We start from the raw sequence: 14,322 nt of genomic DNA, 5'->3' as shown, positions 1-14,322 counted from the left end.
GGATGGGCTCTCCCTCTCACCTCCTTTTCTGTTTCTGCTAAAAAACACACCTTCTTCTGATGGCTTTCACAGATTGTGATTTAAAAGCCAAACATCATCCTTTTCTGTCTACACCTCACCTTCTTCTGCTTTTCCCCCTCCGTTCCCAAACTCCAAAATACCAACATCTTCACATCCGTCCTCATTGTAGCATTTTTAGTATAACACACACACACTTACATAGTGACATAGCACACCCCAGGAGAAAAGAGACAAGGCCTAAATGTTTAATGCTGTGGTGTCAGGGGGACTCTGCGACTGCAGCCAAAGGCAGAAACAGATGTGCCTCACTCAGATTCAATTAGTCCCTTTCTTCTTAAATACACAGGAGAGGAGTGGCACAGCAAATGACAAGCGAGGGTTACAAGACTACACTTCCACTTGCTTCCATCCGTTGTCCTCATGCAGCAGGTTACCACAACACGAAGGGGCTGGTAGTTGATATTAGTGCTGAAATAGTCAGCTGATTAATGATGCTATCAGCACAAAACTGATTAAGTGTCTCTCGCTGTTTGTCTTTACAGTTTTGTTATGATATATCAAAGAAATTCTAGATGGAATCTGAGATGCTGCAATTTTTCCACCGTGGAGATTTGAACTTTTGCCCTTATACCCAACCATGGAGACTAAATTATTTAAAGGCCCAACATTAATAAACTAATCATAAGAATAATAAGAGATTAATTAATAATGAAAATAGTCATTTGCTGTAGCCCCCGTGGCCTCTCGCTGTGCAGTCTCTCTCAACATCACACGGCTTAGGTTTCTGCTGCATCTGGCAGCGGTGGCTTGCATCCATTAAGTGCCTCTCTTCAGTTTCACATTGTTTTAATCAGCTCTCGTGTGTGTGTGTGTGTATATGTGAGTCCGTGTCGGCGTGCGGCTTTCATTGGTATGTGTCCCCCGACCGCAGCCATTAAATACCGGCTCCATTTTAAACTTTGAGAGCCAATTAAAAGTGTGTGTTCATCACAAATCCCATGAAAACAAATAAAAATCACATATAGATGAAATCTGGTGCTGCTTGCAATTAGGAGTCGTTGCTACGCGGGCTGTTGGGAAATGTTGCTGTTTAGCGAAATGTGATTGTGAGCTTTCTAATGGCCCTGGAATGCAGCGTGGGGTCCCTGTCTGACAGCACAAACACACAGGGAAAGCACACGCATGACACAGTCGTGCAAACGCTGTTTGTGAATTTAGTCTGAAGAGGGTCATGTGTGAAAGGCAAAGCAACACGATATCAGAATATCAATTCTATATGACAGTCTGCGTGTGTGTGTAGCTGATTTGTGTGTAGTTGATTTGAGAAGTCTGTGTCTGATGAAGATTGCTGGAGACCTTGAAATCAGTCCCATCTGTGGCATTCTTTGAAGCTCTCTGCTGCTCTCTCACTACGCAGATCTGATCGTGGGGGCTTTTGGCGTGGGCAAGGTGTCAGTGTACAGGTAAACACAAAAAAATGTGCAAGACTCCCAAGTTTTGGGATTTTGGATCGTGTTACAGGTATGCATCTGTTTGTTTGTGTATGTGCAGGTCACAAGCTGTGGTATCTGTGGAAGCTGAAATGATCCTGACCCCCAAAATCCTTAATCCCGACGACCGACAGTGTCACCTGCCTCAGATGAATATCATGGTTACCTGGTAATTACAGTCTCTCCGATTCATAACCATGTATTAATATAACATAGCCTGGTCAAAGTAAAGTCACACATTCATATTTTGATGGACCACCTTCAGGTGATGACGGCACGCATTCACGATGGCATCGTCTCGATAAGCTTCTGCACTGTTACAATAATATTCTCCACTCTTTCACAACCTGAGCCTGATGAATCTCGGCATTATCATATACAGATGTGGCCCTGCCATCAGGGAAGAAGAATCTGTTGATGGAAAAACCCGATGAGTCTGTATATTCAGATAGTTAAACTGACTCCACTGCCCCACAGGCTTGTATGACAGGCACTAGACGGGGCAAAGTTGTGTGTGAACACAATCCCTGAATAGTGCTCATAGGTGTGGTTACAAAAGTTATGCAGTTTCTTTTTTATTTGTTTTTTTTTTTTTCTTTCTTTTTTTTACTAACACTGGATTTTTTGCCAAAATCCAGTGTTAGTAAATCTGGCCTCAGGCGTGATGGGTGTATCACTCCATCTCTCTTCCTACCCCGGTGCACCCATCACTCTGGAACAGGGTAAATCTGGACTCCTTTTTCCATTGCTCCAGAGTCCAATCTTTATGCTTCCTGGCACATTGAAACTTTTTTTAAATTAACATTACTGATAAGTGTTTTTCTTAAGGCTACACAGCTGTTTAGTCCCAAACTCCATGAGCCGTCTTTACATTGTGCATGTGGAAATGTTTTTACCTTCACTGTTAAACATGAACGTTCTACTGTTGATTTCTTTACAGTCTGATTTTCCCAGCATAAATGATCCCTGATCACAGTCAAGATTTTTTCCATCTACATTTCTAATTTGAAGGTGGTTGGCCGTTTAGTTGCCAGCCGAAATGTTTTAATCACTGCAGTAATTATCCAATAGAAGGCTCTTACCTGTTGGTTTAGTTAAATCCAGGTGGTGACCTTTGTTTTTTGGCCAGGCAGTGTATTAACTGTGATTGAAAGCACCAGTATATTAACTTCTTCAGCTGCCCTCTCCTTACCGATAGACATAAACGTTACACATTTTTTGAAACCAGTACTACTCTGACCAGATGCTGACTCCTTGAGCTTGAAGGAGGTTAGTCAAAAACCTCCTTCATCCACTTCTAATTTCACTGCCATTGTTTACTTTCAATCTGACTTTTGGAAACGGACCTATTTATACATCTTAACTGGATATTTATTGTTGTACCAATGTTTTCATGCAGCACTCTTGGCAGGGTCCCTCTTGAAAAAGAGATTTTGATCTCAGTCAGATTTTTTTTCAAGGTTAAATAAACAAAATCAAAGAAAAACAGAAATCTACAAGAGTACAATAAAAGAATGTGCATCATTACAGAAATCTATATTCTGACTCTGCTGCACATTTTGCAATTAAACAGGCGAATCCTTTCCCACAGAATAAAACGTTGATTTCCTTTTGTTTTGTGAGATGTTTCTCTAGCTCGTCACCACAGTCTACAGTTTGTTGTAATTTTTTCCAGCTGGGTCACTCTGCCGCTTCCGTTTGGCATGGCATGGTGAGAAAAAGGCGGTCGAATCCGCACCTACGGTCGAGTTAAAAATGAAGAGTGACAGCTCTTAGTACCTAAATTAGACACTTTTCCAGCGTTAACGCCTTTGGTCAGTTGTAAATTATTTCGCAGTTTGGAAAAACGGACCTTGCGTGTGTTTGTGTGTGCGCAGATGTGTGAGTGCATGTGCAGGTGAATGAAAGTTAAAGGGATCTAAGTCTTAAGCAAACATAAGACTAATGAGGCCCACTGCTGCTCTGAACCTCAGATCTGTAAAAGAAACAATCCTGCTCGTACTGTATCCTAATATGCTGTGCAGTATAAAGTTTCCCATTTTACAAATTACACCCTCACTGACGGATGTGACAAATATTTCACCTCTGCGCTCTAGATGTCTGCCATCGGCCAAAGTCCGTTTGTCAGTGTCTCTGCTGCAATAACACAGCAGCCCACTGAAAAAGCCCACTCATATGACCCGGAACCTCAGATTTACGGGGCTCTGCAATTAATCTGAAACGGCATAATTCTGTTTTGATTATATTATTGTTGGTGGGGGTGAGCACGCTGGCTTTGAACGGTCTGGGGGTGAGTTTAGTTGAGGGGAGCCAGTCTAAAGGCTCCTGCGGCTTCGCTTCAGTCTATTGTTGGTCCTGACTTTTTGGGACAGGAACTGCTGTAGGACTGTTTGGACGGAGAAGTGGGCTCGGCTTTATGCCATCGCGGTGTCTGCGTAGTGGTGTGTGAATATTGGCAGTGAGAGAAAAAAGAAAGGGGTTTGGGCTGGATTGACATAGAGCCTTATACTGTGGAGTATTGTCAAAACAAAACTCAGCCTATTTAAATAAACCGCTATAAAATTATGGTCCAAGGTATGGAATCAAATAGGACTTTGGACATATGCAAACACGCAGTGATTCAAACAGCAGCAATAGAATTAAAGGCTGTTTGAGTCTCTTGTGTTTCAGAGACATTTCCCTGCAATTTGAACTAGAAAGGAGCATAAAGGGTGAAATCTCCAGCCTGTGCTTCATACATCTCCATTACATTTCAGTCACATAGTTAAGTATCTGATTTCCTAAAAAATAATTACCCAGCGGTCTTTGACTCTGAAGGTGGTACAACAACACTGAGTGTTTGTCTGAAGTGCTTCCACTGTCTTCTAAAATATTCTGTCTGCTCCAGGATCAAAAGAATAAAACATTTGTACTTTTCCCCCCTCAAATACAAACAGACATGGTAGCTTTAGATGAAACAGGTTCTTGCACAACAGGAACTGAAATTAAAGCATACGTCGATTATGTTTACATGTTTTTTAAATAAGATGCTTGTTCTTTATTTGTCATTTCCAGCTTCCTTGATTAGGTTGTTGTTACTTGGAAGAGGTTAGAGACGTTCAACCAGTATTTTCTTATCCAGTTTTTAAATGTGAGGGAAATGAGCTTTTTAACTGTGGGTTCTCTTAGCTTGACAGATCAGTTAGAGGAGACGAAAAGGCAAAGTTTAAAAGGAAACCCACTCACTTCTTTGGTGGTAAGTGGGGAAATCTTTGTTGATGTTACGCTCACACGAGGGAAAACAATGACAAAATGATTGTGACTTTGTGCAAACTCATTCATCGCCTTTCCAATGGTTGCTTCGATGGTGGTTACCAGATCTGTGACCACTCACAGTCAGCCATAAGGTGAAGTCTGCTCTCAGTCTGCAACTGAATGGGGTCCAGTTGGAAATCACACGTAGTCTGTTTTTGATAATAGTCAATGTGATGAATCTGTTGCTGTTTATCGCAGATCTTTGCCATCTACAGACACAGAAATTCACATTAAACAGAAATTCATATATGGACAGAACCTCACAAATTTGAAACAGAAATTCTGAAATCCTCCCACAAATAGTGACATCTCACTTTGTGACGTCTGTAATTGCCTTGCAATCAAAAGTGTTGGCTGCAGCTACTTGCAATCGGCCTGTGATAGCAAAAACATTCGGTGCGATCACCGGACAGCCACCGATTTTCCTAGACACAAAGAGGATGTGATCCTATTTTTACTCTGGTGTGACTGAGCCTTGACATGTTTTCCCTATGAACCCAAGAGGCAACGGCATGTTCTGTTCATAGCTTGTTTGTGAGGCCAAAAACAATTTGTCCCAAGCTTAAACAGCCCTTTTAAAGATTAGCTGGTAATTATTTTTTCAGAAAATCTCATGCTCAGCTCTCTGATTTCAATGTAGTGGTTAAGATGCGGCACAAACTGGCGCTGGGAAAAGAGGATGAAGAAGTAGAGGAAAGAGAAAAAGGCGACTGGTCTGTAGCAAGTTTTAGGGCCTGTTATTTTAGAAAAGAACTGCGCAACATGTTATCCAGTCGTCTTGGAAATGTAAGTGTTTATATATGAACCAAATGGCTACACTCAAGGCCAGGGTCAAGAGAAACACTCATAAAAAAGAGGGGCGGCGACAACAGAAACCATTAACCCCCCCTCTCCAATTGTATGTCATAATGGTCTGGGGGAGGGGGGTTTCCGACACTGTGCAACCTCAGAAGCAGCTCTGATGCAGAATATCAGTTAATTTCAACTATTTTGTGACTTATTTAAGGCTAGAGGAGGAAAGTTCTATACAGTAACAGCTAAATAAAGAGCCGGGGCTGTCGGCAGTAAACTAGGGGTCATTTCTGTGTTGCGTGCACTTAAGTTTGGCACACAGTGCTTATTAACATCACACTCGAGCATACCCTCGAACACCGCACACATGCAACACATATTTACTACGTGTGAAACTACCTGAAGAGGTTATAATGACTCAGGGGAGCATTTTTTAACAAAAGAGAACCTGCACTTTGTCATACACACACACGCAAACTAACATCTGCATCACACTTGAAGAAAAACCAGCTCATCATCATTGTGTCATCTAATTGGGAACCTAATTATTAGCAAACACAGGAATCTGCAACAGCTGCATTCTGCTTGTTAGTGTTGGTGAACTGAAACCAAAGAAATAATGATCACATGAAGCACTGTAATTCCCTCACACTGGCTCACACTTGCTGAGTCGTCAGTGTAAGAGGAGCATTGCATCCACAAGCTTCCCCAGATTACTGGTTATTAACAGCACAGGCCTTCCTGTGTGAGAGTTCCTGTCCTTGATTAAAGTGGCGATAACGCACATGCACGCTCAGAAAAAACACTTGCACATAGGGTAATACCCACATAAATTGAGGAAATGCAGAAGTGTTTCCCAGTCTCCCATATCTGTGTGTCTAATGGGCAGGGGGCACTGTGGTAATTCCCCGTGCCCCGTGGAGTGCAGGAAGGAAGAAGTGCCTTGTTTGTGGGTTGTTGTTTTTTTTTAGTCATTCTGATTTTTTTTTAACATTTATACAAATGTCATGAGAATGTGTGGAGAACACATGCAGCAAATAAATGAATAAATAATAAAAATTAAATTAAAATGAAACTTCTAGCTAGGATCTTTGGAAAAGCCATGTTAAAAAAATCCTTTCTCTTTAACAGCACTTGGGAAATCCCTTTAAAAAAAAAAACCCTGACATTTCCAGTAGTGTGCACCAGTTTGCGTTCTCTTACACACAAATTAACTAGAACTACCATCGGAACACATGTGAGACTCAAATTTGTTACCTCTTGTCTCTTTTTCCAATTTTCCTTTCTCGTAGCCTCAAAGTGGATGTTTGTGCAGCCGTGAGTGGTGTGGGCATCCCCAGCTCTGTAGGTAAGCAGCTGTGCAGTAGCTGAAATCGGCTCTGCTGTACATACTGTATCATTATTAGAGTTTCCTGCTGGGAATCTTCTGCTCTTATACACCAATCAGAGTGGAGAACAAAGGTGGGTGTGAGGAGCAATAGATGAGATAGAAGACACACAAACACGCAAATGCAAATAGGACTTTATCCCATATCTAATGGAAAGTCACATCGAACCCAGACCCTTTAGAGCATGGCTGTGAAACATAAGGCCCAACAAAGACTTCAGTCCACAGTGGAAAAATATGAATTAATAAAAACTGTATGTTCTCTTTGTTCTCTCTGCTAACAGATTTTTTCCTGTAATTTTATTTATTTATTATAAAGAAAACACCCACTGTTGAAGTTGCAGTTCTTTTACTTACAATAAGAAATTTTCAGGAATTAAATATTTAGTTAAATGTCTTTCACTGCTTTGCCCTACTTAAGATCAAAGTGGGCTGAATGTGGCCCGTGATGTCAAATGAGTTTGACATCTCCGCTTTAGGTTCAACAGTTAAGTAGTGTCGGATTGGCTGAATCGTCTACCTGTTAACTCAAATTTAATCTCTACTTATTTATTATTATCTTCTGTGCAGACCTGAGAGCGGAGCTGCAGCTCGATTGGCTCAAAGGCTCCAGGGGTGGAGTGAAGAGAGTGCTTTTCTTGGACACCGAGCAGCCTCAGCGCATGGGACTCCTGAGGCTGGGTCACAGTCGCCCACGTGCATGCCTGAGCTACACAATTTACCTCAGAGTGAGCAAATCAAACCGTGCACACGAACACACATACAAGAAATAGTTAATGAGCTTTGTAAGTGAGGTTGTGAATGACTGACAGCACGTTTCTCTCATTCTCATTCACACTTTATTCCAGGAGGAGGATGAGTTCAGGGACAAGCTGAGCCCCATCTCACTCGCTCTCAACTACAGCCTGGCTCCAGCTACTCTTGACCAAAGTCTTCCACCTGTCCTTAACCACTACAGCAGCACCTTCCTCCAAGAGCATGTAAGCATACATGTTGTATGTACATATAAACACATAATGCTGTACAGTACAGTGTACACGGCACATCAAAGAAGGATTTCTCCTTAGTTGGCCCTGTTTAATGGATTCTTTGGGGGAGCTTTTCTTTATCAGAAGAAAGGAGGCTTTAGGTTGTTGAAGACCTATGGAACAAATTTGTGATTTGTGACACTGGGCTGTAAAAATTGAACTAACTCAACTTCGCTAAGCCCAAAAGAGATCCAGAATCGACCTGAGATCATATTTTATTCAGTCATTGCTTGATTTAAAATGCTTGTCTTGGACACAAAAAGACTGACTCCCAAATATAAACCATCTGATTCACCTAAAATCAACTTGGAGTCTATCATTTCCCGGGATGGGACAGCGCAGTTTACCTTTGCAGATGAAACTGTTATAATCTAGAGTTTGGAGCAGTATATTTACTTAATAAAAATAGCAAAAAACTAAGAAAGGCCCCGATGTACGCTAAGATCCAGCTCTAGGCCATTTTCAGACTTGTTATGATGGAAGAATATGCACTCGTTTGGTTGCGCTCCCATGTGTGAATTGAGTTAATATAAACATTAAGAAGCTTTTCAGCACTGAACTATGTTCACTGGAAACATGGATCATATGAGGTCATGGTGAAAAGAGGAGCACTGCCCATATTGTTTATCGTTTTTAATAAGAAGGATTTATTTTATTGTTTCCATTAAAATTAGCTCGCTCAGTTACACTTCCTTAAATTTTTGGACGTTAAGTGTCGTAATAAAACAAAACAGCAACAAACCGAGGACTATCATAGTAGCCGCAGAGAGACAGAAGTCAGATCTCTGCCCAAATCAGGCAGCAACACAACAAACCAAAGGCCTGTGTGAATGTGTATATGTTATATATATAGAGCACCTGCATCCTTCCGTGTCCTCATCTCACTCCTCTCTTTGTGCCCCTCTTCCTCTCAGGCTTACATCCTCCTCGACTGCGGCGACGACAATATTTGTATCCCGGACCTCCAGCTCTCTGCCAGCATGTAAGACGCGGCGGCACCCTTTGACCTGAACTTCTAAACACCCAACACTTCAGACAGCCAAACGCAGGCACCCACGCACACACAGCGAAACCAAAGCAACTGTGTCTGTTATTCCTCACACAATGCGCCAAGTTTACACTAAAGTTGCTCACATTATGGCCCCGTTTACCACGGAGCGTGTGTTTGTGAGTGTGCTCGTGTGCATGTTGCATATGTGAATTAACCTATTCTCCACAGTGCTTCCAGCTGTTCGATATCTCCATGGCAGCATTATGCAAACATCCTGTCAGCATTTACTGACTGATTAACACACACACGCGTGTGCTGGTGGGGTTATTGTTGGGGTCGGAGGTACTGCATTCTTTGCAGCTGATGAGATTGCACATGTCCAGTCCCGAAAATTATTAACTAGAATTTACAGGGGAAAAAAACACATTTGTTTTTTTATATTTAATTACAGCAAAGTGCTTTATTTCCTGCCTCTGCTTTTTTCTCTTCCTGCAATAAAACGCACAAACACAGGGACCGCACAGAGGTGGTGATTGCAGATGACAACCTGGTCATGTTGACCATCACTGCGGTGAACCGAGGAGAGGGAGCCTACGAGACAGAGCTCTACGCATTGCTACCGCCTGAAGCTGACTACATCGGAGTAGAGCGCAGGGTGGAGGTAAATACTCACGCACACTCTTTTACACACATTGCACACAGATTTGTCTGACATCAATTATCCCAGTTTAATGTTAAGGGCCAGAAGGGTGGATGCTGAAAATAGATAAGACCAAAACTGTTGTCTCATCATCATTGAAGCCAAGTTCAAAAACTGGGAAGTGGGCTATTTGAGGCTTCAGTTACAGTCCGGCATCACATCCTGTTGTGTCTTTGTGGTTTGTGTTTGTTAGACATGATTAAGGCAAGGCTATCAGCCGGGTATGCTCTACTGGCAACAGCTCAAAAGCCCCTATTATGATTTACAAGCTGCATTAGTGACCACGGAAATGGATAGGGTCAACTTCTGTGTGCATATGTGTGTTTACGTCTGCGTGTGTGTGTGTTTGCACGTGTGTGCGCTAATGAGTGTGTAATGGGGCTGTTTGATTGATGACATTGTTACTGTCAGAGCATTCATCACTCTTCCTCTCCTGTCCTCCCCCTGCCTCTCTCCTTCTCTTTTTCACCCTTCTCACTCCCATCCCCCTTTGATGGTGTTATACTTGCCTCCCTTTGTCTTTTCGCTCACCACTTGACTCTCACTGCTCTCTATTTGTCACTTTCATTCACTGTTCTTGTCCCACTCTTACTGTCTTTCCGTACCTTGGATCTCCTCTAGTCTCTCTCTCAGTTAAACTGTGAGTACAAGTTGATCAATGAGTCCAGGATGGTGGTGTGTGACCTCGGGAACCCGATGGTGGCCGAGACGGAGGTGAGTTCTCGCACGTAAGCGCAAACGCACACACAAACGTTTCAACAACACCCACGCTAAGAAGGCGCAACTGTTAGGCCTCAGGTTTAATTCGCCCTGATTGATGCTTTCCAGTGATTGCTGATGTTCACCTTGACCTCCATTCCACACAGTCTGATTCACAGGGCTAGGCTTTGCATTCAGTCCAAGCGTGCATGTGTAGTAATAATCCATTTAGGTCGTGCGTGGCTGACACATGCAGGAAGCCAAGGCTTTGTAAAGTAAAGAGCGGTCCCATGTTACATGAAATTCTACCACTCAGATACACAGACATGTGCTACAAAGCATGACATGTGTGTGAATGTGGGCTTTTGTTGTTTTTTTAAAGGCGTCAAGGCTGGCAGAGAGGTGCATTTGCTCTTTGGAGGTGACACATAGCATTCTGATAAATCAATTATGCGGTCATGTTTCACTGTTGGGGGAGGAGAGCATAACAAGAGCGTGTAAAAGGACAAGGCATGCATACACGTGTGTGTGTGTGTGTGTGTGTGTGTGTGTGTGTGTGTGTGTGTGTGTGTGTGTGTGTGTGTGTGTGTGTGTGTGTGCATGCGCAGCTCTCCAGCTATCCAGATGTTTCCCATATTGAACTCTGCGCTTGCCCCATTGAACGTTCAGGAATCCATGAGCTGATGCAGAACATACCTCCATGTCCCCCGTACAGATTCTGGTTGTATTGTGCAGCTAAATAGTTCTCATCACTGGTGGTCAACCCTCTGCTGCATGAACAGAGCGATGAGTTAAGGGTACACGCCTGAAGGGAAGCAGTTTTTTTGGCTTTGGTATTTGCATTCATCTGCCTGCCTGCATCTCTGTCATCATTCTTCCTCTACTGGTCAGAATCTTAGTTTCAGTCATTTATCAATCAGTGGAGTCCTACTTTGAAGATGTGTTTTTTGTTAGTGTTTCACAAAATTGCAGTGCTTAAATTACTGATTCCAGCAAAATATAAATGAAAAATACTAAATTAATTGATTGCAAATTTTTGCTATAGGAGAAATGCAGTTATACACATATCATATTTATAGTAGCTGGAGGCTACTGGAGAGCATTAATGGAATGAGTAATGGCTGCACACAGTTTCCAAACCACAAAGTGATCTAACATAAGTATCAGTTCTAGCCACATCACATCAGAAATACAGATTTTATTTATAATGGCAATAAAAAAACTCTCCCCACCCTAGCACCGTTGAATCCAGACTGATTTCAGGTTTAAAACACCCAGATGTATTCAGCTAACCGCTTTTGTTGCTCACATATATAAGGCAAAGGAAGAAATCTGAATCTTACATTTCACTTTAGTGGTTCCCTCTTCTTTTGCACTACTTTTAGTTTCTGTTGCTCTCTTGCTTCATCTTTTTTTGTGACTACTCTGACACTGTGGCTCTTTTTCTTTTCCAAAGTAGAGTTTCTGCAGCTTCTCGGTTTGTTCCACCATTTGGAAAAGAAGTCGCCAGTTCCACATTTGAATAAATACATTTGTTTTTCAAACAAACACACAGAAGTCTTAATCTCTTAATTCAGGTGTTTTCAGTCTCATTGCCACAGTTGTACAAAAACATCTAGCCATGCAGTCGGTTTGCAAACATTTTGAAAGAGTGGCTCGTTCTAAAGAGCACACTGAAATCAAGCATGATGCTGTAATGGGATGTGACTGTTCAAACGCGTCAGTACATGAGATTTCGTCCCTCCTAGATATTCCATGATCACCTGTAAGTGGTTTTATGTGGTGAATGAATCCTCCCTTAGTTGTGCTGCAATAGACGTAGGCTGTCGGGGGATTCCCATGATGCATTGAGTTTTTCCCTTTCCAGTCACCTTCCTCACTCACTATGTGTTAACAGACCTCTCTGCATTGAATCATATCTGTTATTAATCTCTGTCTTTCTTCCACTGCATGTCTTTATCCTGTCTTCTTTCTCTCACCCCAACCGGTCGCAGCAGATGGCCCCGCCCCTCCCTGAGCCTGGTTCTGCCGGAGGTTGCTTCCTGTTAAAAGGGAGTTTTTCCTTCCCACTGTTGCCAAAGTGCTTGGTCATAGGGGGTCATATGATTGTTGGATTTTTCTCTGTATCTATTATTGTACGATCTACTGTGCAATATAAAGCGCCTTGAGGCAACTGTTGTTGTGATTTGGCGCTATATAAATAAAATGAAATTGAATTGAATTGTTATTGCAAAGTGGAACCATTTAGGAACCACAGCAACTCAACCCCAAAGTGGCAGACCACGTAAAGTTACAAACTGAGGTTTCCTAGTTTCTGCGGCGCACAGTGTGTAAAAATCACCAACTTTCTGCTGACTCAGTAACAGCTCCAAACCTCTGACGTTAACATCAGCACACAAAATGTGAGCCGGGAGCTTCATGGTATTTAACCAAGCAGCTCTTGTAGCAATGATGAGTAGTAATGTGTACTTTTGTTCAGGTAGTGTAGTTTAGAGTCAGGTGTGCAGGGAAAAAGAGAGGAGTGTGAGTTCAACGTGATCCATGATCTTGATTTGAAATCACTTTTAATCCTCCAGCTGGTTGCTCAAAGTTTGCACTTTCATCCGTCTTTAAACACGGTCGCTGTGGTCAGTTGAAATTTTAATAATAGTAACCACCTTGTGATGCTGACAAGAAGTATTACATTGTCAGCGGAAAACCCTTTAAACCACTTCATTGGCATAAACCACTTCTCACTCTGTCGTTCCAAAGAATCATTGTTCTGTTAAATTATGAGCTAAACACACTGCGCGACGCGTTGTGGCTGCCAAACACAGGAGCCGAGTATTTTAGCCAAGCTGCAGTTTTTGGAATACACAGTGCGCTGACGTAAGGCAGAGAATATAACAAAGATGCATTGCTTTGAGAAGGTTTAGGCGGATGTTTTGAAGATTTTCTGCACCATGAAAGCACAACCCATTTTCTAACCGACCTAAATTCAAGCTGACCACAGCGACTGAAGGACAGTACTGCAAACATTAACTCCCAGCTTTCAACCACAGAGTTCCAGGTGCCCTAAAGACAAATTTTAAGCTTCACCCTCTCTGAAACGGGAGGTAAAAGTGATGACTTCTCTCCAAATGGTTTGTTCTCACTTGGTGCCTGTCTCTGTAGAGCTTCTCTGCCTTGCTCATCTCTCACATGTGTATCCATAAAGATAACTTGACTTTGTAGTCCCACACTCCACCATCACTCCCCCTCTCCTCCCCCAGGTCTCCCTCTTGAAGTGCACGTCTGCATGCTGTCATTTTCCTCTCTGATCCATGTGCTTGACCTGTTGTTCAGCAGAACTCACATACCCGTGCACACACATGCGCACGCTGCCATGCCGTCGATGATGAACTAATTCCTGCATGTGTTTCGAGTTAGTCCAGAGAATTTAAACTGAGGAGACACAAGAAACCTAACTGTGGCTTTTATGTGTCTGTGTGTCTGTAGTCTGGCTTTTTTCTGATTTAAGAATCTCGCGCGCTATCAACACACACAACTTTGATAATCTGCCTTTGAGAACTCAGAAACTGATCTAGTTAATGTGACTTTTTATGTACAGATGGATTTTATTTCTCTGTCATCTTTCTTTAACAGCCCCTGCCCCAACACCCATTCTTTCTGTCATGTTTTTGATCAGTTCTCCCTGTTTTTTGTGTGTTTTTTTACATGCTCCTGCCCTCACCAGCTGTCTGTTGGCTTGAGGTTTTCAGTCCAAAGGCTAGAAGATGCTGGACCAAAAATCAGCTTTGAACTACAGATCCACAGGTGACACACCCACCAGCAGTCATGCTCAACCCCCCCCCCCCCCCCCCCCCCCCCAACCATCGTCACTGTTTCTGTCTCTTTCATACCCGCACAAAGAGCTGTTTGTGTTTCATCTGATCCATGTA

At 42.6% G+C, this 14,322-nt stretch overlaps 1 protein-coding gene across 1 annotated transcript in view; it reads left to right on the top strand.

Annotated features, from left to right (window-relative positions):
• The window catches only part of itga8 (integrin, alpha 8), a 41,714-nt gene that overhangs the window by 19,725 nt on the left and 7,667 nt on the right, over positions 1–14,322 (top strand). The window contains exons 14-22 of the mRNA XM_026184747.2: positions 1,439–1,484; positions 1,573–1,680; positions 6,890–6,945; positions 7,555–7,712; positions 7,833–7,964; positions 8,927–8,994; positions 9,517–9,664; positions 10,325–10,417; positions 14,118–14,197. Coding sequence (XP_026040532.2) covers positions 1,439–1,484; positions 1,573–1,680; positions 6,890–6,945; positions 7,555–7,712; positions 7,833–7,964; positions 8,927–8,994; positions 9,517–9,664; positions 10,325–10,417; positions 14,118–14,197 — 889 coding nt within the window. The remainder of the gene's footprint in view (positions 1–1,438; positions 1,485–1,572; positions 1,681–6,889; positions 6,946–7,554; positions 7,713–7,832; positions 7,965–8,926; positions 8,995–9,516; positions 9,665–10,324; positions 10,418–14,117; positions 14,198–14,322) is intronic.

This window comes from Astatotilapia calliptera, chromosome 11 (genome assembly GCF_964374335.1).
Source record: "Astatotilapia calliptera chromosome 11, fAstCal68.1, whole genome shotgun sequence".
Lineage (NCBI taxonomy): Eukaryota > Metazoa > Chordata > Actinopteri > Cichliformes > Cichlidae > Astatotilapia > Astatotilapia calliptera.
The sequence above is the reverse complement of the archived record's forward strand: the minus strand, read 5'-3'. Positions and strand labels throughout refer to the sequence as shown.